This window comes from Malus domestica, chromosome 13 (genome assembly GCF_042453785.1).
Source record: "Malus domestica chromosome 13, GDT2T_hap1".
Classification (NCBI taxonomy): Eukaryota; Viridiplantae; Streptophyta; class Magnoliopsida; order Rosales; family Rosaceae; genus Malus; species Malus domestica.
Window position 1 is genome coordinate 7212460 of NC_091673.1, and position 24287 is coordinate 7236746.

A 24287-nucleotide genomic window follows, 5' to 3' on the forward strand; every position below is an offset into this window, starting at 1 on the left:
TCCTTACTATTCACTATGAACAATCCATACCATTTATGAAGGGCAAGAGCTCCATTCACAAATATAATTTTTATGCTTTGTAAGCTTGCCCTATGAAAACAAAACAATTGTCTAATTTCAATAATTTATTTCAAATGCAAGGCAAAAGTATAGTATTACAACCCGCCAAAGATATTGAAATATTACTATTCTTAGTAGTTCGGAATGTGCTTCACAACGAATGGCACTATTTTGTATTTCGGAGTATGTTTTCACAACGTTTCAACATTCATGCTTTATGAAATTTGTTGTTGTCAAAATTGAACCGCGTTTGTTCTTGTAGTTGCTGAAAAAAGAATTGTGAAACATTTGAAATATACTAAAAATGAAATGTAATTACCTCATTTGATAGATTATTGCCACTTCGATAAATTGCTTCCTATTTTGTGACAGCTTCTTGCTAAGATTTCAACTTCTTATGTAGATCTTTGTACCTACGTAATAGAGATTGCTTGGTCCTGAATGTGCCTTGAATTTGCTTGACAAATTGTGCATGAATCTTCATCCATATTTGTTGCACCATCATCTCATTTCTTGTGACGGGGTCATGAGCAACACACACCCAACACTTAAGCAAAGTTGCATCTTTCCCGATTGACCAATTTGCTGTCTTACTCATTTTTTGTAGTAACAAAAGGATTTGGGAAGCAGAAACAAATATATGAGATTTTAGTATTGAGTTGTGGTGTGGGGAAAGAAGAAAATGTTTGGGTATTTATAGAAAAAAATTGAGTGTTTTTTTGGAGTTTTTTACCGTTAGAATAATTCTGACAATTGGTTTTCAAAATTAGTACCGTTGGATGCCCTTGATTGCACCACATGGCATCTGCATTATTTATTTATTTTGCAAATTTTAAAAGGAAAACTAATGAAAATGGCTTGAAAACTTTAAGTTTTAACGATAAGAACAAAATAAAGGGTAAGGTGAATAGTACCAAGATTGACTTTTTAGTGTAAAATGTGGTTTTTCGTTAAAGTGAACAGTACCAGGAGCTTTTCGTTAAAGTCCCAAAAAAAAAACCATAGAAAATTCCCCAGATCCATTCTCTCCAAAAGATCTTTCACTCTTGCTCTCTTATTTTCTCTCCACCCGTGTTCAACCCTCTTAATGTTTTCTAACTCATCAAGCTTATGCATGCCTTTACTTCTATAAACAGAAGCCTTGAGTAAGTCACCTTTCATATCCACCAAGCAGACATGCATTTACTGCATACTGAAGACTTGCTTCAACACACAGCCACTTCACTATTACGTACATAGCTGTGATAGTAAATCTATGTCATGTATTCACACAGGTAAGTCAAACATAGCTGCTGCCTTCTCCTTGTAGCAATCCAATCTTGTCGTTACTTTGAAGACTTGCACCGTTACGCGCCATAACACCAACACAAGTTGGTCTTCAATTGTTGTAACACATGACACATGATATATGCGCCAATCCCAGCACAAATTGAAGCCCAACTGTCAAAGTAAAGAACAACAAAGCTCAAAATCACACGACAGCACCAGTAAAAAGGAAACTGAAAGAAAAAATAAATCAGAGAAAATATTTGAAACTTGATGCAGACTCTGAATGCAACAGTGAGCACAGTAAAATGTGCGTCATGATGCCAGTAACTAATGCCGGTAACTAAAAACATATTCCTGGAGTAAGAATATTTAGAATGTGTAGAAACTGACAGAGCCAAAGCACTTTATCCAAACATCTATATCTATATATTCTCTCAAGTACAGATGACACTTTTTAGTTTAAACCCTAATGCAAGCAAGGTAGCAGCTGCACACTCCCTTTTTTTTCTTTCCCCATTTTATTACGTCAAGTAATTACTATATAAACCCTATCTAGCAAATACCAAATGCAACCAACACATTGAAGCCATTGCCGGTCTTCTTCCATCCCCTCATCGCTTAGAAATCCCGACCTTCGGTAATGGCACTGATACCTCTCAATAAGGGTGTCAACCCAACAAGCAGAGACGGCGGCCGTAATCGCGCTCCTCTGCTTCAAGATGGGCGCGACGGACATCGTCAGTATTCGACAACAGCTGATGATAATGCATTGATCAACCAAATTATGCTGACTGATAAATCTCATGACCATCCCTACGAAGTGCCTTCTCTTGCAGTCACACAAATTCTTCAAACCATTGAGGCCATTCTTTCACGCTTCACGAAACCTGACATCCATGATGGCACTCTAGTCCCGGTCTGTCCATGCTTAATTTTGTCACTGAATTATTATGTACAGAGAATCTTTAGCTGCTGCTAATTTAGTTTCTTTACTGTGTTGCTCATCGATTATTTTGTTTCGATGTTTGTGTGTGAATTAGGGAGCATTAGTACCAGCAGCTATACATGCGGATTCTTTGGAGCATGAGAAGGCCCTCCATGCTAACCTGAGTACCCTCCACGACAGCTTCGATGTTCCAAACACCGTGTTCAATGCAATTCAATGCGAGGTTTGCCTCTACATGTATACTTATTTTCCAATTGTGACGCAACATTATTCGTAAGTGCTATTTAAACCGACAGTTTAATAATATAACGAACTTGTCAACTTTGTTGATTGATGTAATGGGAGACAGTTAATGTCCAAATCGCTGCAAAGGGAAGATGCAAACAAGACCGCAATGGACATACTAGACATTGTGCAACACTACGATTGGGATGAAAAGGTGGTGCTTGCCTTGGGAGCATTTGCGATCAAAGATGGCGAGTTTTGGCTCCTGGCTCAGCAATACACCACCAACCCACTCGCCAAAGCAGTTGGACAGCTTAAGCAACTGCACGAGATCTTGGAACGTGCGGGGACTAGTTTGAAACCGAAGTTTGATGCATACAACAATCTGGTTAGGGTCATATTCAAAGTGACCAGGACCATTGTTCACTTACAGGAGATTCACAACGACCCCCATTTGAGCCCCGAAGTCAAAGCTACAGCTGCCACTGCTCATATCCCAACAGCTGTTTACTGGACAATTCGGGCTATTATAGTTGCTGCATCACAACTTCTGGGCATCACAGGCTCCGAGCCAGAGTAAGTTGTTTTGTGGTTTGCTCTAATTTTTCAAGTAGAAAACTGTGTCTACCTTCTCAAGTAACTATATGCTGTATCAGGTACGTGACAGAGGCGTGGGAACTATCATCGCTGGCCCATAAGCTCGAAAACATATTCAATCACCTTGAAGAGATCCTCGACAGATTACATCAACTTATCCGTGCGTCTTAACCTAAAATAGATAGAGAGTACTAATACTGATCAGGCTTCTCCTGTATAACTTGTTTATGTATAACTAAATAATGGTTATGTGATGCAGAGAAGAACAAAGACGAGGATGCTTTCAATGCAATTGCACGCATCTTGGAAACACCACACATTGATAACTCGAAGCCTCTGAAGGTTTTGTTTTACAAGGATGATCAGCCTGCACTCTATGATTGCTACAACAAGAAGAGGGTTGGCTTTAAAATCTCACTTTCTTTTCTCTTCTAGGAGCCACTATGTTTTGAATGTCTGACTCCCCCAATTAATTGAAATTTTTTTTTCTGATATACAGGTTGACATTGATGTGCTAAAAAGGAAAGTAGTGATTTTGTTCATCACAGACCTAGACGTTATCCACGAAAACGAGTACATGATTGTCCAACAAATGTACTTGGAAAAACAACACAACCCTACAAGGCCGGAGAGCCAGTACGAGGTTGTGTGGCTTCCAATTACAGATGTGTGGACTGACGCCAAGTACCAGCAATTCGAGATGCTAAGAAATAACATAGAATGGTACACCGTGTTCCACCCTTCGGTGGTGTCTCCGATTATGGTGAGGTACATCAGGGACCCGAGGAAGTGGAATTTTGCCAAGAAGCCTCTGCTTGTTGTGATGGATCCTCAAGGCAAAATTGTGCACAAGAATGCTGTTCACATGATGTGCATTTGGGGAAGCATTGCCTTCCCTTTCACTAGCCAGAAAGAGAGAATGCTTTGGGAAGAAGAAACATGGAGGATTGAGCTTTTGGCTGATGCCCTAGATCAAAACTTATATACTTGGGTACGCACTATTCTATCGTATTTGCATCTTATATTGCCAAACTGTGAATATGAACCCGTTGTTTAAGATATTTCTTTTTAGAATGTGCTATCGAGATTCTTAAATGTGTGATTTTTGCATGAATTTCAGATCACGGATAGGAAGTACATTTGTTTGTATGGCGGAGAAGACATCGAGTGGATCCGAAACTTCACAAAGGCAGCGAGAAATGTGGCTCGTGAAGCCGGGATTCAGTTGGAATTGCTTTATGTGGGGAAGAGCAAGGCTAAGGAGAAAGTGGTGAAGAACATCATCAGCATCATTCAAGCTGAGAAGCTAAGCCACACCCTTGAGGTGAACCTCATTTGGTTCTTCTGGATTCGTCTCGAGAGCATGTGGCAGTCCAAAGGACAAATCCTAAGCGAGCAAAGCAGAACCCAAACTGATCATTTGAAAAGCGATCGTATAATGCAGGGGATCATATCGATGCTGAGCTTTGGCTCGAGCGACCGCGGATGGGCAGTGATCGCCCTTGGCTCAGCAGACATGTCCAAGGCCAACGGGGAGCACATGTTGAGAAGCTTGAGGGAGTACAACAACTGGAAAATAAGGCCAACTGAAATAGGGTTTACACCGGCACTGAATGAATACCTAGAAGGGGTGCATAAACAGGCTCCACACCACTGCACTAATCTTATTTTGCCTGCAACCGGAATCATGCCTGAGACAGTTGCCTGCGCTGAGTGCGGCCGTCTCATGGAGAGGTTCTCCATGTTCCGCTGCTGCACCGATTGAGCTTGAGCTCGACAGGCACCCGTCAGATTTTTATATACATTTGAATTTCGTAATTATATGCTGCTGCTACTTCGACACTATGAAAATAAATGTGACATCAAAAGGTCCATATCATCTATGGTCATTAGGGAGCCTTGTTGATGTGAATCTGGAACTTGTTACTATGCAATAAAGCAATATCTGCATCTTCCCTTTTGATAGTTTTGTTTTTGGTATTGTACGCCGATTATCACACTCCCGTTATTTCTCTTGTTCGAAAACTTCCGTGGCATTAATCCACTTAAAATTCTAGATATTTTTGCTTTTCTCTCCCAGGGTTCTCTCCCCCAGCAAGCCAGATTTGAAACCCTTCCAGCCGCCGCCCCTTAGGCTCGGCGGCAGCCCGACTCCCACCTTCTTCTAGCCCTCTTTCCCTCTCCCCTTTCCTTTTCCACCCTCTGAATATTCCCTCTTCCTCCTTGATAAACTCAAAATCCTATCCTATCTCAACCTTGGCAGTGGAGCTATGTAGGATAGAGCGAGATGTAGAAGAAGAAGCAAAAGCCTCGGGTGTATATTTTTTTCTTAATAAAATGATATTACCTTTGCAAAAGCAAGAGAGCTATTGCTCTTAAGGAGAAATTTTTAATTGTGACGGAAACCTAAGTAGTATATCATGTGTTTTAATAGGAGTGATGGGCAATTTTATTTTTTAAGTTATTAACTTTTTAGTACACATATCCCACCATTTGTATAGTGACATGTGGTGTACCACTCCATGTACCGGTCACACTGAAAAATCTCTCATATTTAAGCCTTCAGCACACAAAAAGTGCGAGCTGGACAATCCACTAAGACCATCTTCAAAGAAGATGTCAAATTTTAAATAAAAATTTTAAATTTGATAGCTTATATCGCACTTTGACATTTTAAAATTTTTTTTTTCTCCACCCGACATGTGAAATTAAATTATTATTTTATTACATTATTTTCTTTTCTTTATTTTTGTTTTATATATATATATATGGGTATTTTTATTAGCACCTCACATATTGTTAAATACACCTCACATAAAAATTTATTATTAAATGACATATACTTCTATATGAAATGACTATCTAGCCCACGAAAACCAAATTAGTTAAAGTAGTAGAACAATCAAATTAGTTGAGCCAATAAATTTCAAGAAACAAGTTGCCAGGAGCTCGTTGAATTCAAGTGGTTTAGCAGGCGGAGCAAACATGAAGTTTAACATTGTGAATCCCACCATTAGGTGCCAGAAGAAGCTTGAGATCGACGACGACACCAAACTACGTGAATTATGGGACAAGAGGATCTCTCAAGAAGTCAATGGTGATGCATTGAGCGATGACGTTAGGAGGTATGTCAAAACCTACCGCAGAACATTCACAAACAAAAAAATAAAAAAATAAAATAAATTTCAGCTTTAAAAAGTAATACTTTCACAATAATTCGAATCAAAACCAATCCATGGTACAACCCTTTGGAACGTTTGATGTTTGCTTTTAATTTGGGTCTTAGAGATATTGTTCTCGAGCTCAACGCGAAGGGAGTGGTGGTGGCTGATATTACATCTATGGAGGATTGTCTGGGTCCAGAGGGTTACCATGGAGAATATACAAATGTTGGGAAAAAGTTTTGAATTTTTTTTTGTCAATGGAAGAACAGAGCTTGTTGTGGCTCATGAACTAGCTCAGTATGCAGTTCGTGCTAATGATTTTAAATCTGGTATTGAAAAGGAGCCTAGTTGGCTCTCTCCTCTTGTACTGTTTTTTCATTCCTCATGTTAATGAAAGTCATATTTTCATAAAAAAAATGAAATAAAAATCTATAAACATAACTAAATGTGCAAAAAATTGATTGAAGACTAAACCCGCTAAATGTGCAGAAAACTGAATAGAGAATACAAAAAGAAATCTTAAATTTCACAAAGAGTGTGGGTGTAAGGGTAGTATTGAAAAGTATGTGAGGTGTATTAAGTATATGAGGTGTAGTCAACAAAATGCGAGGTGTGTACAAAACAACCCTATATATATATATTGGTGAAGATCTGTTTTATATTTTAAAGAAACATTAAATTAATAGAAAAATAGTAGTTTGAAGCAAAAGGAACACCTTCTGCAGAAATAATAGCAACATGGCCTTCTGCTTCAGTGGGCATTTCACCGGAGCAAATCTTGAGCAAAAACTCTTCAAGTTTTTGTGCAAGATCAACTTCCCAATTGGATTCTAGGTCACGCTCTGGTTGCACTCTATGAAATCCGCCTCCACTACTGTCGTTGCTTCCACCCGGATACTCTTCGAGTTTTTGTGAAAGATTGAGTTCCCAATTGGATTTTAGGTCACACTCTGCTTGCACTCTATGAAATCCGCCTCTACCATCGCCGATGTTGCTTTCACCTGATTCGTCTCTGGCATAAGTCATCTTCTGTGAGTTGGATTATGCATTGGCGCATTGTGGAGGTGTTGGATTCACATTTGGTGGAGACTAGGGTTTTTCAATTTGGGGGTTTTCGAAAGTGATGATTTTTTAGTCGAAATTGGTCCACATAGTGTGTGATAGATGGAAAATCAAAGATTTTCTTTGTAATTGCAATTCGTGAGCTTGGTCTTGGTTCAACAGGAAGATGGGTAGATCGAGAGAGGGCAAAAAAAAATTAATAAGTAATTAATTAAAAATTATTTGAAGCTACCGTCAAATTTGACATCAACCTTTCCTGCTGCCTTTCCATGTCATGCCATGTAGGATTTGACATTTCGGTTGGAAAATTATAGTGCTGTTTTTTGTTACTATTATTGATGATGTGGACATTTTAACATCTCATTTGAAGATGCTCTAATAGCTAACCACTGAAAAAAAAATAGTTATAACATAAATTTAAACTTCTAAACTCAGTGATTAAGCTGCTATTTAGTACTACAATTTGGTAAGCATTTGTCTTCATTTATAAATGAGAGATCGTAGGTTCGATTCTTGCCAAAGACGAATTTGAACCACATTATTGCTAGTCCATTGTAAGACCAAGCCCGCCCCCTCTCCCTTAATGTGGATAATATTGTTTGTTCAAAAAAATAAAATAAAACCTCAGTGATTAAGCTGAAAAAAAACCCCACAATTAACAGATTTTATCACTCCATCCTTCCCACTCAAAAGTTTAGTTTCTGCTGTCTTTCTCTCTTTTGGCCTTTTGTTTTGGCTTTCCTTAAGCTTTGTCCCTTGAACTTTGTCTCAATTTCCTTGAGCTTGCTCTGTTGCTACTTTCCTTTACACGTCCTCAACCACCGATCTCCGCTACTCGACCTGTGTGCCTCCCCTCAAGTGTTAGGTGGTTGTTAAAGTGTGCTTAGTACTATTTGGTAGGATTATATGAGCGCTCACTGCCGGTTTCTATTGATCCAATTGTTTTGTTAGTTGTTTCGTTGTTTCGTTGGTTCGTTTCTTGTCCAACCATTCACCGTCAAAGTAAATCAAAATCCAAAAGTCACGTGCCATTACAATTAGGATTAAACAAAAGAAACTTTAACAAAAAATTCCTTATATTGTTTACTTTAACAAAAAATCACATTTTTACATTAAAAAAATCAATTATGATATTATTCACTTTACTCTTTATTTTATCTTTATTAAAATTCAAAAATTTTAAACCCTTTTCGTTAATTTTCTTTAAACAAAACCAGGCTAGACAAGAAGAAGCCAGAAGAGTGTTCAAACAGCCAAGGGTTGGTAATCAACTTCTGGTTTGTTAAACACGATAAAATGCTTCATCAATGCACAAAGTTAAACACGATTAAGACAGACCCAAATCCAAATTAGCAACAAAAAAACAGGAACACAAACGAATCAAAAACCTTAAAAACAAAAAAAAAATTAAGGATTGAAATGAGCTCAGACACATCCCTTAATAATCAGCTTCTGGTTCTACTAATTACCAGATCAGAACTACAGCCAAGGGTTTGTTTCATCGTCATTGCTCAATCATTTTCAAATTTCATACAAAAAACATTATTAAAAAAAAAGAATAATAATAATAATAATTTGTACCAGGAGACAGGTAACACGGTGCAAAAGCAAAAAGCAGACACGGTGCTGTTTAGTGCTGGTAATTCTTAATTTTAATCTACGCTCCGGAAACTAGAACATCCCCAACACAATCGAAATTTACAGGGCGTTCACCATATGAAGCAACTACGACAATTTCGAAGAAAACACCGACAGTGATTTGTAAGACAACGTCTCGACTCCGGCCCAAAACCAGACAACAACCTACGACCATTTCGAAAAATGCGTAGCTGTTTTTGATGAATTTGGGATGGAAACCGAAGCTGATTTACGCTTCCGTTGACACGTCCTTCTGGAATTACAAAGCAGCCGATGAACGTAACGCCTATCAGAAGCGACCCCCAAACCCTAAATTAGAATACTTGTAAGTGCTAGTCGGAGTAAAAAAATGGAGTTGCAAACCGAGAGGAGCGGCGGCTACCGAAGTTAGGGTTGGGGGATGGCAGGGACGCGGGTTTATATCGAAGAGTGCGGCGGGTTGGACGTACACCAGAAACCCTTGGTTTTTGTGGTATAACGATAATGCCATTAGGGCCGCGGAAGGAAGCTTTTGTAGTTTGCGGGTCTGGGCTTAGTTGTAGTCTTGGTTGGGTTGGGCCTGAGCCCGTTTGTTTAAGATCCAGGCTTCAATCGCGCAACTTTGTGAGGAACTCAAGCAAGAAGAAATAAAAACGAAAGTATAAAAAAATGCCCCCATGCAGGATCGAACTACAGACCTTCAGTTTACAAGACTGACGCTCTACCACTGAGCTATAGGGGCTTCTTGATACAATTCTCGAAAATTTCATATAATTAATCCTGCTTACACCTTCAGAGCCCACTTGGTTTTTCTTTTTTTTTTTTTATTTTAATTTTTGTTTTTAATTTTTTATCAAGAGCCCACTTAGTTTTGAAGTAAGAGGCTTAGCTTTTGGGTCCCTGAATTATGAATTATCGGCAGGGACAAGCACAAGCACTAGTTCTACATTGATCAACTTTTAAGCTGATATATAAATATAAGGGTTTTTATCATAAATAGTGTTTGAAATTGACACATTCTATGAAGATAGTCCAAACAATTGAAAATCAATCAATCTAGTCCTTGAAAATGGATGCTGCAAATCAATATGGTCATTCCGTTACTATTCTGTCAAAAAATCTATTATATGCTGATGTGACACTATATAGATTAAAAATGCTTAAATAATAAAAAACAATTTTTTAAATAAAATTAAAAACGAAAAAACAAGAAGTTGAACAGAGTGCGGTAACAAAACCCACACAAGAACTTTGACCAAAAAAATAAAAAAATAAAATAAAAAACCCAACACATAAACCAATTAATTAATTTTAATCCCATAGTTACCACTACGGAAAACCCTTATCCTGCTCCAGCTTCTCCATTGTTGGAGCCTGCAAGCTAATCTCCACATCAATGCTCCTCCTGCCGCGCTTCCCCCGGTACAAATACACCATCCCGTCGAGCTGATTGTTCGACCCGCTTCTCATCCCCTTGGGTTTTCCCCATCCAAAATCCACCTCATAGACCTGGAATCTTGGCCAACTCCCCACCGCCACACATTTCACTTCCGCGTCCTTCAACTCGAAAAGCTTCTGCGAGCTCTTCCACTTCGTGTTCCTCTAATCGATCCTTTCGCATTGTGCCCCTCGATTGCCTTCTGGATGATCGATTCTTTCGCGTTTTTAATTATATTAAAATAAATTTTGTTTTTTATTATTTAAATACTTTTAATTTATGTGATAAATATTTAATTATATTTGTGAAACCCAATTATGCGCTACCTCAGTACATAACAGATTTTTTTACGAAATGGTAATAAAAGAACCACATTAATTGACGACACTCATTTTTTCAGACTATATTTATTGATTTTCAATTTTAAAGTTGCGATAAAAATCCTAAATATAATTGTTAGTGACACTTGTGGGCCAATCACTTTTACAGCTAATTGAAATTTGTCACTCGGACTCGGACGTCTGTCCGTTTCAGACATGTCAAATTCTAAAGTTGCGTGCCATTGCATTTGATTTGAGTATAAAATTCCATGGCTTTTCGTTATTTTCTGGTCAACTCTGAAGAAACTGAAACAAAAGCGCAGAAAACAACCAGGAGTACAGAAATGTGAAATCCATGCCCACCCACCCCACTCGGCCGTCTATGTTCTAACCAGCAAAAGTCTTCTGCCTATGTTTGGCCGACCCTAGAATATTCTTGGCTCGGATGTTTAAACCTTAATCAACAAGAGCAACTTCCGTATTACAATAACGTCACTATACCGATATCTCAAGTTATCATACATTATTACGTAGAAAAATTAAAATACATAACAATATATAATTGTATCAATAACATTCACTATATATGTAAATTTCAGATGTCTGAAAATACTAGTTTGAACTTTGATCAATGTTTTAAGTTGTTGTGAAGTTGAGATTCTACAATAAAATTAAGGGTAAATTACATAGTAACTCCACATGTTTGAGATCTATTACAACCTCATACAACATCTTTAAAACATTTCACTTTCATACCCCACGTACTATTTTATTTCAAAATAATACATCCATTATATTTTTCATTCATTGATCTGTTAAATGCTGACGTGACTACCAAATGTGTGCCACGTGACAAAAATAATAATAATTATTATTATTTTTTTAAACTTGAATCTTCTAAAAATAAAAATAAAATTAAAATCCTTAGAAAACGCAGAACCCACCCCCACAACATCTCCCCCCCCTTCTTCTCCCTCCCAAGCCTTCCAACCTCCTCCCTTTCCTACACTCTCTTCACCTCCCCTCCCATCCAAAAACCCACCCCGCCCCCACCTTCCCCGAGCCCTCTCTCCTCTTCACCCCCACCCCTTCCCCCCCCCCCCCGACACCCACCCTCGCACCCGCACCCACCCACCCTCTTCCCTCCTCTACACACCCCACTCCTTAAATCCACATTCATTCCTCCTATTTTCACCTCACGAACCCGGCAATGGCGGCGTAAACGGGTTATGGGTTTTTTTTTCTTTTTTTCTTTTTTCTAGGTTGCAGGTAGGGGGGTCGGGGGAAGAAGATGAAGATGGGGGAGAAGATAAGGGATGAGGAGGGGGAAAGACAAACTAAAGGGGTTTTTTTTTTTTTTTTGGTGGGTTGCAAGGGGAAGAAGATGAAGATGGGGGAGAAGGGAGGGGAGGAAGAGGGGGAAGACGAACTGAAAGGGTTTTTTTTTTTGTGGGTTGTAGGGGGAAGAAGATGAAGATGGGGGAGAAGAGAGGAGGAGGAGGGGGGGAAGACGAATTGAAGGGTTTTTTTTTTTTTCTGGGTTGCAAGGGTAAGAAGATGAAGATGGGGGAGAAGAGAGGAGCAGGGGGGAGGGAGGTGCGTCTACGTGGGTCGTGGGGGGATAAGGTTTCTGGGTTTGGGGGTTGCGGGGAGGTGTGTTTCAGCTTTTGTTTTTGGTTTTTTTATTTTTTATTTTTTTTATATAAATTTAGAAGATTCAAGTTTTTTTTTTTAATTATTATTTTTACCATGTGGCAGCCACATCAGCATTTAACGGATCAATGGATGAAAAATCTAACAGATGTATTATTTTGAAATAAAATAGTACGTGAGGTATGAAAGTGAAATATTTTAAAGATGTTGTATGGGGTTGTAATAGACCTCAAACCTGAGGGGTTACTATGTAATTTACCCTAAAATCAATTAGTAATATAAGAATTAGTCCAACCTCTTATAAGCATGTGCATAGTTGGTCCCTCACAGATGTGGGACTTTATCTTCACATTCTCACACACATCTTTGTGTGTGGCGAATTTTTAAGCCTAACACATGGACAACAAGCACGGGAGGTAAGGAGTGACATAGAACACGTGTGGTCGTTGAGTTTCACATGTGGAAGAATCTGCTCTCATACCGTGAAAAAAGTTGAGGCACCATATATTAAACTAATTGGCAATATGAAGAGTAGTAAGCAATGTGAGATTCATTCTCAACACGTCTCTAATGTGTGACGAATTTTCAAGACTAACACGTAAATAACATAATTTAAGTAATATGAAACACGTGTGAGAGTTGGACTTCATATTAAATGGATTGTTGTAGACAGCCATATACTATAGTTTCATCACATATGATATGAGAGAGGTTGGTTGAAACTCGAAAGAGACAGTGACCTTGTTTGCTTGCATGCAACAACTTTCAGAAAAACTGGGACATAAAGAATAATAAGGCCACTAGCTACTTGAATTGTTTGTGGATAAGAGTTTTAAAAGGAAAAGATTTTCTGATCATCTGCAGTGCCAATGCCATAGTGGAGAACAATGCTCCCATCATGTTTTTGGATTTCTTTCTTTCTTTCCAGTGTCCTGAAGAGGAGCACGTACGTCTACAATAACATTAATACATAAAATTTATAAAAAAAAATTATATATATGCGCAAACAACTGGTAGATATTTGATGGAACAGTAAGGAAAAGATAAAATGGATGAGATTTGTAGGCCAGCAAGTTGGCAACTTGAGCCAGAAAGTAGCTACATATATATATATTGTGATGCGAATTGGTCAATGACTCAAATGTAGAGGAATATTACTCATGGTGCATATCCTCACTTAACTACAAACAAAATAATATGATACAACGAATGACATCTTACACTCAAAGAGCTATTTCTTTTTGCATTTGTAAATTATAGTCTCACACGTTTTTCACATCGACAAAATGACAGAGAGAAAAAAAGTTTAAATAACTCCAACTATTGCCGAAGCTTTTTATGATAAAATTTCACATCAATCAGACTCTCCAGGTGGCACTTAACAAGTTGGAGACAACGGTGTCACTAAAAAGATATTTGATCTGTGTCTCTTTGATAATTTGACATGACTATGATGGCAACTCACAAAAATCACAATATATAAGAAAGCATACATGTTCTGTAGAGAGGTCAACGACTCAAACGCTAGTGAATTAGTAAGAGGCTTTCGATTCATACTGAATCCAAAAATGCGTTATTAATCACTAGGGTTTGTCTCCTGTCTGAAGGTAGCCATCGGTCGATAATAATTTAGAATGGTTGTCCTTCTTGTTGCAGATTAATCCACGCAATATGTTCAAGGAGGAAGATTTAATTAATTGAGAGATTTATTGTCTTAAGAGATGTACCCAATGGCTACTTATCCAAGCTCCAAACCACAAAATCCAAACAAGGGTTCAACACTATTATTTCTTGATATTATTTCGTCAGGAGATTATTTCTCAATTTATTTTCATTCCAAATTGAGTTTAATTGAATAGAAAATTAGAAATCAATTGGTTATATTTAAATCAAAAAATTTCTCATTGTGACCGAAATACGGAACGGTATGCCACATGTTATCTTATAATTTGTGGAATTTTTTTTTTATGTGCCCCTCCAATTATATAATTACCTATGGTGTACCATTTCGCGACTGCACACTAAAAAATCTATCATCTAAATCGCCTTCAGTTACAAAAAGACAATGAGGAGACAGCTTGGTATTAATTAATCTTAAGCTTTTGAAGTTGTCTACTAATTATATCCAAACAAGCCGAAACTGAGATTGATGAACCACTAAACCACCATCTAATTAAGCCTCAAATGTTTAATACATCTGTGTGGATTTGCGTGTAAAACAAAACTAATATATATACTCATTATTCCATAAAGCACCCAGAGTTTCAGAAGTACCTCACCAATTAATAATGAGTAATTTCGTGCAAGACTACTAACTTAATCTTAATTAAGTGATCCTAATTAATTAAGGTACTTGGAACAAATTAAGGCGCAATGCAAGGGGAGACGCAAAGGGTGCTTTGTGATATGGAATGCATTGTACATCTAATTTCCCAATCGATATATGCATGAACACAATTACGTGAGATTTTTCAATGTAATCGGAACATGAGATGGTACACCATATATCATTATACAAATAGTGAGATATGTGTGTTAAAAAGTTAATAACTTAAAAAATAAAATTTCTAACCATTTATATAAAAACACGTAATGCACCACCCGTGGTCCGATCACAATGAAAAATTTATCCACAATTACAAGTTAAAGTTAATTAAAATATTAGTAACAAGTTTTTTTAGACATTGATTGGTCGATTAATCACGTCCTTGGAGGGTGTTATGTAGTAAAGGATAAATTTTAATTGTAATAGGAACACAAATGGTACACCACGTGTTTTAATAAAAGTGTTGGAATTTTTTTTTTTTAAGTTATTAACTTTTTAGCACACATATACCACCATTTGTATAATGACATGTGATGTACCACTCCGTGTACCGATCACATTGAAAAATCTCTTCCAATATAACACATGGATTAACAAAGTGTTTTTTGTCTTCATCTGCTGAGGTCTAGTACTCTTATTCCAGGTCTTCAATATATTATTCTTCCAAATCAAGGTAATTGAAAAGGGCTGTAGATTAAAACATTTAATTATTTCTGCAATTTTCTTTTAGGGTAAAGAACTCCCTTGACTGTGTAAAAGAGTAATGTTAATGCATGTTACATGCGTATATATTTCTTTGGAATGCACGTCATATTTTCTATACCACATTTGTACTACATTTTTAATCAAGGTAGAACTCACCAATACATAAAATCTCATCTCTATTAGAGAGACGGTACATATGTGGTATGAAAAATATGTAAGAGTTGCATTTTTGTGGATTATTAGTGAAGTTTACGTTTAGGATAAAGGTAATGGACTAAATTTGTAAGCAAAATTTATAAACCAAATGATATGTCACCAACAGAAAATGAGCATGCTTATTAACGCTTAAGTAATAATCTAGTCATCAACTTCTATGTCACTTAGTTTGCAATATTTTGTCTACAAATTTAGTCTTCCTAACATTACCCTTAGGTTTATGAGTTATTTTGAAGGAAATGGATCATCTATAGATCCCTTTCACCTAATCATCCTCATCAAATAATCTGGACCATTAAAATTTGATCCAACGACTAAAGTTATTATAACTTTTAAAGTGGGCCCATATTTTTAGCTGTTAGATCAAATTTCAAGAATCTGAATTGTTTGATGAGGATGATTAGATGGAAATGATTCGGAGATGATCCCTTTCCTATTTTGAAATATTAGTCGTTTTGAGTTTTATGGGTTTCGCTAAAAAATTTGGTGACGTGGGGTTTATAAAAAAAAAGAATTAGGGAATTTTTATTTGATAGGAATCATTAAACGATTAAATAGTGATTGATTTTGCAAATTATTTTGTACTGCCCTTGATTGAAACGTTAAAAAATTTATATGATTTTGGATCCCATTTGAGGAAGTGTCTTAACTATGTGGTCGTATAAATAAATAAAATGATGACATCTTGATTAGATTGATCACTAAAAACTCACATAAACAAACGTTAATTAGAGCGGAAAATATCTAACAAGCCATGCAACTAATTAATAGTATTTTTAAGATTATATATTTACCCACAATCACACAAGTCATCGTCTGCTTCATCCATACAATACAGAAAAACTATTCTATATATAACAAGAGTAATGTTAAGGAGACTAAATATATAAACTAAAGATTGTAAACTAAATGATATGGAAGTTGATAATTAGATTATTAGTTAAACGTTGTAAATCATGCTCATTTTTTATTGATGACACATCATTTAATTTATAAATTTAATCATAGCATTATTAATATAACAATGAAAAAATTACACTGGTGGGTCCCAAAATAATGATAAAGTTTATAAGAAAATGATGTAAGTGTTTTGTCCTCTTAAATGATATCTTTTCGTTTGATTAGATGTAGTTATGTGAGTTTGTAAACATGGAATTGTTTTTCTGATGAGTAGTGTTGTTCGTTTTATTTTAGACCAAATCGGATTAATGGTCTCAGCTGATAAGGTTTTCGAAAGATAATTTATTTAGTAAAAAATTACAATTTCAAACCTTGTGTTAAAGATTATTAACAAATTTAACCAAAAAGGAGATTTCGGTTAATTGTCAGTTAAAAGGGGTTATAAATATCCGACCATACTCTTTCGCCTGCTTCTCTCTCTCTCTCTCTCTCTCTCTGTGTAATTGTACCTCCTCTCAGCCATCTCTCCAGGCTCACACATTTATTCAGTCTACATACAAATGCATCCTCTACACATCTCTCAAAAACCCTAACCCTAAACCCAAAGATTTTTAAGGACTCCGAATTTGGGGGAAGTGGTTGGGAAGGGAAGCCTATGATTTAATGGAAATTGGAAGCGAAAGGTATGGGGGGAAGAAGGTGAACGGGATAAGGGGTGGCGAGTAGGTGAAGATGGGAGGCCTAAGGATAGAGACAAGTAGATGGGAGGGGGGGTTGTGTTCGGTGGTGGAGGAACAGGGACGGCATCGTCTTCGGCTGTCTTGTGGGGAGAAGATGGTGTGGGGAAGCCTTTTGGGTGTCACCCTCCAATGTCTTTTTCTTCCTTGTTTTTTTTTTTCATTGTTTTTTCCACTAAGAAATTAGGTAAATGTTTGTAAATGTTTCTTCTAAGATGGAAAACGTTATGAGTCTACGGTGGAGGAGGAGATGACGGTGGAGGAGAAGAGGCCGCGGGAGGGGAGGTATAATTACACAGACAGAAAGAGAGGAAGAGAGAGGAAGTTGGAGCTGCTGCAATCACATTGCTAATCAATCTATTTTTTTTTAATAGTTGCTAATCAATCTTTTAATCAACGTACCAAAACACGTCTGAAAGACATAAACAAACCAAAAGATTGCGGTATTTGCGTAACATGCAACAATTATCTAACAAATCACATCTCTATCAAAAATTAAAAAATACAAATCACATCCATAAAACCAGATTATGATCGCAGTAAGCTTTACGTAAATTGTAATTAATTAATCTAATCAATTACATTTTCAACTGAGACAGTGGGCCCGGCGTACTGTTCACATTCGAAACCGAGACGTGCCACACCTTCACTTCTCCATCCAAGCTCCCACTGTAAACCGTAACGACGCCGTTCGACTGCTCCTCTTTAACCGCCACTAACGACTTCACCGGCTTCACGTGCCCCTCCAAAACCGCCAAACAACAAAAACTCCCGTCCTCGCCGCGTTGCCACACCCTCACCGTCCGATCAGCCGACCCACTGAACAACAAATCCCCGACGTTGATCATACACAGTATAGCCTTCCGGTGACCTCTCAGCGCCCCCGTCACCGCCATATGGTTGGCGCTGTCCTCCCTCTCCCACACCAGGATTGAACGGTCGCAAGCCCCCGAAAACAGCACCGATCCGTCGTCGTTTATGGCCAAAGCGTTCACTGCCGACTTGTGCTTCTCCAGCGTCGCCACCAACACGTGGCGCTTCTCCCCGAACGGTTTGGACCACACCCGGATCCGACAATCCGCCGACCCGGTGTACACCGTCCCGTCGTTCGACACCACCACTGCGTTCACGGCGTCCTCGTGCGCCTTGACTGACTCGACGCAGCGGAGATCCGAGTCCCGCCAAATCTTCAGGCTCTTGTCCCAGGATACTGAGTAAATCAGGCCGTTGTTGACGGCGATGCCGGTGACGGCGTCAGCGTGTTGGATCCAGAGGCATTTCTTGTGGCGGCGGACGGTCACGTAGTTCTTGGGGAGGACGAAGCGGCGCAAACGGTCGTTGACGGTGGGGAGGGAGTTGAAAAGCTTGTGCTGTTTTCCCGCCGTCAACTGCCAGACTCGGATTTTGGAGTCCTGGTGCGAAGTGAAGATATTACCGTCGGAAAAATTAACGGACTTAACGGATCCCGAGGAGGCATCGTGGGCGTTGAATGAATCGAGAAGCGTGTGGTCCGTACGATCGTAGACGTTGATCTCGTGGCCCGATGCGGCGTAGAGGAGGTTGTGGTGGACGGCGAGGCATGTGATTGGGAGGGAGGGACGGCGGGGCGGGAGAGTGGCGAAGCAGAGGTGGGAGACGGAGAGGTCGAGGGGGTCTAGAGGGGAGAGTTTCTGGAGGGAGAGGACAGATGGCAGCGTCTGGAGGGAGAGGTTGCTTTGGAGGCTGCTACTGCCGTTGTCGCTTGCGCTGGTACTAGTGCTGGGAGTATCGGAGGAGCTGCTGGTATCGGAGGGTTTGAGTTTCGCCCGAGACGGTGACGTCTCAGGGTTGGAGAATGGGACGGTGGAGTGGCGGGTGGTGGAGGAGATGGCTAGCCAGGATCGGAACCTCATGGCGGCGTCGGTGATATAAAAGCTGAGTGAAACTTCGTGTGTTTTTCATATATAGATAAAGAAGATTTTGGACTGTAGGAGTGTGAGGGTAACGCGTGGAGGAGAGATTTTTCGGTACCAAATAAGTACATCATATATGTCATTATATAAATTGTGAAATATATATTATTACAAAATTAATAACTTAAAAAATAAAATTTCTGACTATTTACATAAAAACACTACTCGTCTTTCCGTTACAATAAAAAGGTAAGGGTACGGTTGGTACGAGACTCGGATGTTTCATAAAGGACGAGTTTTGCTGGTAGGGTTAGTTTGGTAATATGGGGGTGTGGATGGAGTGGGGTCCATGTAGGGTAGCTCAGCCAATTGGGGGTTACCAGGTAATACGCGTCAGGTACATCATGTGTCATTATACAAAAGATGACATATGTGTATTAAAAAGTTAATAACTTAAAAAATAAAATTTTTCACTACTTCTATAAAAACATATGATGTTCCATCCGTGCTTCCGTGGTAAAGAAAAATTTCTTGAGAAGAAGGAAGAGGGCGGCTTTGGCAATTGGCATTTGCTTTTGGGATTTAAACAAGAGGAAGATGCTAAAGCCGTAAAGCGATATTGGAATTTGGAGGTCAAAACTCTGGGCTGCTTGTTCCACCAAGTTGGCTTTGGTCTAATTCTTATCCGTGTCTGAGCTGTGACCAGTAGGATGAGACTGTATTATTAGGATAGTTTCTTCGTGGAGTGTGACCAGGGCATGATTCGGGTGACTTCAAGATATGAGAAGGTATCCTGTTTTTGGTGAATGTTGTTTTATGGATGACGAAATATAAATTTGAATTTTTCTTCTTAATTAGGGAGAGGCGGTTGTATTTTATGGCATTTTTCGTGGAGTGAGGCCAGAACATGATTTAGATGATATCAAAATATAAGAAAGTATCTTGTTTTGGTGAGAGTTGTTTTATGAATGACGTGACCGAAGCATAAATTTGAACTTTCTTCCTCAATTAGGGAGAGGCGGTTGTTTTATGGTTGACCTTGGTTGCGATTGTAGGACGTATGATATGCGGTAGTTTTCATGGATGTTTGAAACTTTAGGTTGAATGAAAGTCATCCTACTTTTTTCGGAATGCTGCTAAGTAAGGTATGAAGATTCAAAGTTGATATTAGTTTCTTAATCACGTTTCTACAACTATGAGCTTCTGAAAATAGGGTTGAATACTTCTTTTTGTTACCACTATCTCTCAAGGTCAACACTACGTCGACACTATTCTTTTAATCAAATAAGGACAAATTCCTTAGCTGGGATTTCGTTGTTCAGTAAGCGAGATATCATATATCATCATACGCGTATAATGACCGTGTATTGACATATGTCTATATTTGTGTGTTTTTGTCCTTTTTTGGCTCTATGGTATGAGGGGTGCTATGTAGGCAATATACGGTCACTATACAAACAAGACGAAGGTATTATTGATCCAGCTTTAGGGAATAGTGGAGCGGAGTTCCTCTTAAGATGAGGCTCGTGTGTGCAAACATTGAAACACACAATGTTTATACCAGATTTAGGGCCTCGTATTTAGACCTCTTATAAATACTTGGGGGAGACTTAAATGTGATTATGTAATAAAAGAAGGGGCAAATATGTAATAAATGAGGAGTCCTTATTCTATAAAAGGACCCCTCACCCTCACAATTGGGGGATGCTCATTCTCACCATGGGAGGCCATTTTCTGGAGCCTTCTCACCCCTCTCATATTCAGAGGTTCTCTCCCTCACCTCTCAGATAAATACATAATCAGTGTGGACGTAGCCCAAACCTTGGGGTGAACCACGATACATCTTGTGTTATTTACATTTCATGCAGATTCACGGTAAGATTTATGTTGTTCCAAGACCTCCGGTTTTGTGCATCAACATTTGGCGCCGTCTGTGAAAACGACACGAAAAGCTATGTCGGTCCTCTCTCAATTTTTCACCTCCGTCGTGGATCTGCAAAACCAAAACTCTCTCTGTCGTGCAAGCAAAACAACTTTCACTTTTTTATTGTTCTCTTTTCTTTGGGCCTCTTTCTCTATCTTGTTTTTTGGGTTGAGTGCTTCTTAGTCATTGAGATCTGCATCAAGATGGGTGGTCCGGTTGTGGTCATTGGCTTGTCCTGTTTTCTCCCACCTTGCCAGAAAAACAGCAAAACAAAAAGAAATCAAAACAAAAAGATGGGGTCTCTCTTGGTCAGTCATACAAAGAAAACAAAAAGATGGGGTCTTTCTCCTCTCTCAGTCAGTCCCCCGGGTGCTGCGAAAAGACTCCATGGAAGTTGAGCTCCGCCGATGCTGAAAGAGGAGCTAACGCTGCAGACCCGCATCCCAAAGTGACATTCCTTCGCCACCGGGAAGGAGAACTAGTTCTCGCCTTCAGGACAAAAAGAAACCCTAGAAGGAAATCCCGGTCCGCAAAAGAGTTGCATTACTCGATAAGCACATAAACAGAGACCGAGACCAAGACCAAGACGTTTTTGGTTGCGCTGCTTGTCGTTTTGACTACTTAGACATTGGGGTTCGGGTGAGCCTGGATGTTCCGGCTGTACTTGGTGAAAACCCGCCACTATGGGGTGGCCTCAAAATCTCGTTCGAGTTTTCAGAAAAGTTTCAGCATGGATTGCTTGTCCACGATAAAATCGTCAACCTCTTTATCTTCCCCATCTAAATTCCGTAAAATCTCGTTCAGGAACCCTCAGAGCGAAGGTTACTACAGCAGTGTGTATTTTGTCAGCAAGAAAGCGGACCTCTCGGAAGGTGTCATCGTCCAACCACCTGACAAGGTCAAGGTCTGTGTCAAAAAAAACAACAAACCTCATCGGCTCATCTCTCTCTCTCTCTCTCAGTTTCCTTCACAGACAGTATAGAACTCAAATAGTGCTGGACCACGGCACCGTATGCATGAGAGTTGAACTTGGAGCTGGGAAGCTCTAGGTGGAAGGTAAAGTGTTGTGGGACCTGTTGGGCAGAGAACCCACATCATGAAAGGGTTATCACGGCATGTGCGCCAGTCCACTATGCCTCCACCTTTCCGAGACCTACGATGACGTTATCCAGCAGTCGGTAGATCTGAAGCGCCGGGTAAACAGCACCGTTTTGCATATAGGTTTTATGGTGAAGGAAGATTGCATGAATGTGCTGGAGACGTGGGAGGGCGTGAAGGGTTGGGTCATGCCCGAGAGGAAGCAAGTTGAGGTTATTCAATACGTGGCAACCCTCATTACACAGCATCTCAGAGGCTGCAAGTCGAGATATCAATGGCTCCTAATTTTCCCACATGACGCGTAAGCAACTCAGTGGATGAGTAGTGGATCAATCAGTACTCCACATGCTTTAGCTGAATTCGTTGCCACTTTCATTATTGTCTTTGCCGAGAAGACTCTGCTTTTGCTCTTGGGAAGATCAGCAAGGATTTTCTATTATTAACTATGTTATTATTGCCTACCATTTTCTAAAAGAAAGCGAAAGCAAAGCGGAAAGTGAAAAGAAAAAAAAAAGGATACATGTGAGTATGTCTGCAGGTGAAAAGAAAAAGCATGCATTTATCCCTCAGACAGCTCAACCACTCCCACAAAAGCAAAAGCAAAGCAGAAAGTGAAAAGAAAAAAAAAATGATGCATGTGAGTATGTCTGCAGTGAAAAGAAAAAGCATGCATTTATCCCTTAGACAGCTCAACCACTCCCACAAAAGCAAAAGCAAAGCAGAAAGCAAAAGAAGATAAAAAGAAGCAGGCATAATTACGGTGGTGATGGCATACGGAAAAGAGAATTATGGGCATGACCCGTTGAGCAGATGGTCGGATTTATTTCTGAATGATGTAATTTATTATCTTTCAGAGACATCTGTATAAACCTCATCAGAGGGTAATAATAAAATAAAAAAGGGCAAAGCCCAAAATAAATGGGCTGGCATGTTGTGGAGAGCGAAGGCCCATAAGCCCAAAATAGCACCAACCAGGTCATCAAAAGTACGCCCAGTACTCCACAATTATTCGGTAACCCGTCGGTATTACCACCAACTAGGTGACCAAAAGTACGCCCAGTACTCCACAATTATTCGGCAACCCGCCTCTATTACCACCAACCAGGTGACCAAAAGTACGCCCAGTACTCCACAATTATTCGGCAACCCGCCTCTATTACCACCAACCAGGTGACCAAAAGTACGCCCAGTACTCCAAAATTATTCGGCAACCCGCCGCTATTACCACCAACCAGGTGATGAAATGTACAACCCGTACTCTAATATCATTTGGCAACTAAGCATTCATGCCACCAACTAGGTGATGAGATGTACAACCCGTACTCTAATTTGGCAACTAGCAATTCATGCCACCAACTAGGTGATGAAATGTACAACCTGTACTCCCCTTCATGCCACCAACTAGGTGATCAAAAGTACGCCTAGTACTCCAAATTATACATGAGCATTACTCATGTCATTCATACATAAACATTCATGAACATCACTCATGACAATCATACATAAACATTCATGACCATCATTCATGTCAACATTCATAAGCACCACTCATGTTAACATTCATGAGCATCACTCATATCAATCAGCTTCAAAAGCTTCATTTACAAAAGTTCCAGCTTCGAAAGCTTCATTTACAGAGCTTTAGCTTCAAAGCTTCACTTGCAAAGCTTCACCTACAAAGCTTCAGTGCAAGATATACAAATACCGCATCCGAACAACCGCCACTTCGGCCCATACATGGATTCAATTTGAAGTCTCCAGCCAACAGACTCTATTGACCGAAGACTTAGGGGACTACACTATACACCATATATTAGGCCTCAACTGGGCCTCATGAAAAATACTTGGGGGACTCTAGCCCATCATTTATGTATTGAGAAGCGAGCCCTTATTTTATAAAAGGGACTCATTCACCATCATTAGAGCAGCATCAACTCTAGCCTATTATTCATGTACTAAGGAGTGAGCCCTTATTTTATAAAATGGACTCCCTCACCTTCATTAGAGAGCAACGTCGCCAGCTGAGCAACCACCTCGTCGCGAGCATCATTTATGTATTGAAGAATAAGCCCTTATTCTATAAAAGGGACTCTCTCATCTTCATTAGAGCGCAACGCCGCCAGCTGAGCAACCGCCTC

At 39.3% G+C, this 24287-nt stretch overlaps 2 protein-coding genes and 2 non-coding genes across 4 annotated transcripts; 1 reads left to right on the plus strand and 3 right to left on the minus strand.

Annotated features, from left to right (window-relative positions):
* The first annotated feature begins 1896 nt into the window (after positions 1–1896).
* LOC103414321 (protein SIEVE ELEMENT OCCLUSION A-like) lies at positions 1897–5062 on the plus strand. The gene is made up of 7 exons (XM_008352718.4): positions 1897–2245; positions 2370–2498; positions 2625–3076; positions 3157–3257; positions 3357–3496; positions 3597–4088; positions 4218–5062. Exons 1-7 carry the CDS (start codon positions 1970–1972, stop codon positions 4860–4862), a joined length of 2235 nt encoding a protein of 744 aa, XP_008350940.3. The 5' UTR covers positions 1897–1969; the 3' UTR covers positions 4863–5062.
* A 3834-nt stretch (positions 5063–8896) lies between these two features.
* LOC114820816 (small nucleolar RNA snoR137) lies at positions 8897–9049 on the minus strand. The gene has a single exon (XR_003768294.1). It is a non-coding gene; the product is annotated as a small nucleolar RNA snoR137 (small nucleolar RNA).
* Positions 9050–9610: 561 nt separating this feature from the next.
* Positions 9611–9682, minus strand: TRNAT-UGU (transfer RNA threonine (anticodon UGU)). The gene has a single exon. It is a non-coding gene; the product is annotated as a tRNA-Thr (tRNA).
* A 7893-nt stretch (positions 9683–17575) lies between these two features.
* Positions 17576–19241, minus strand: LOC103452053 (protein JINGUBANG). The gene has a single exon (XM_008391528.4). The coding sequence runs from the start codon at positions 19125–19127 to the stop codon at positions 17814–17816; it is 1314 nt and encodes a 437-aa protein (XP_008389750.2). The 5' UTR covers positions 19128–19241; the 3' UTR covers positions 17576–17813.
* Between the last annotated feature and the right edge of the window lie 5046 nt (positions 19242–24287).

What these genes read in the sequence shown, in the direction of transcription:
- LOC103452053 (XM_008391528.4), bottom strand. Translation starts at nt 19,127, where the DNA reads ATGAGGTTCCGATCCTGGCTAGCCATCTCCTCCACCACCCGCCACTCC.
- LOC103414321 (XM_008352718.4), top strand. Translation starts at nt 1,970, where the DNA reads ATGGCACTGATACCTCTCAATAAGGGTGTCAACCCAACAAGCAGAGAC. An exon ending in ATTGCTACAACAAGAAGAGG is followed by an intron (nt 3,497 to 3,596) that starts GTTGGCTTTAAA and finishes TCTGATATACAG; the next exon opens with GTTGACATTGATGTGCTAAA. An exon ending in ATCAAAACTTATATACTTGG is followed by an intron (nt 4,089 to 4,217) that starts GTACGCACTATT and finishes CATGAATTTCAG; the next exon opens with ATCACGGATAGGAAGTACAT.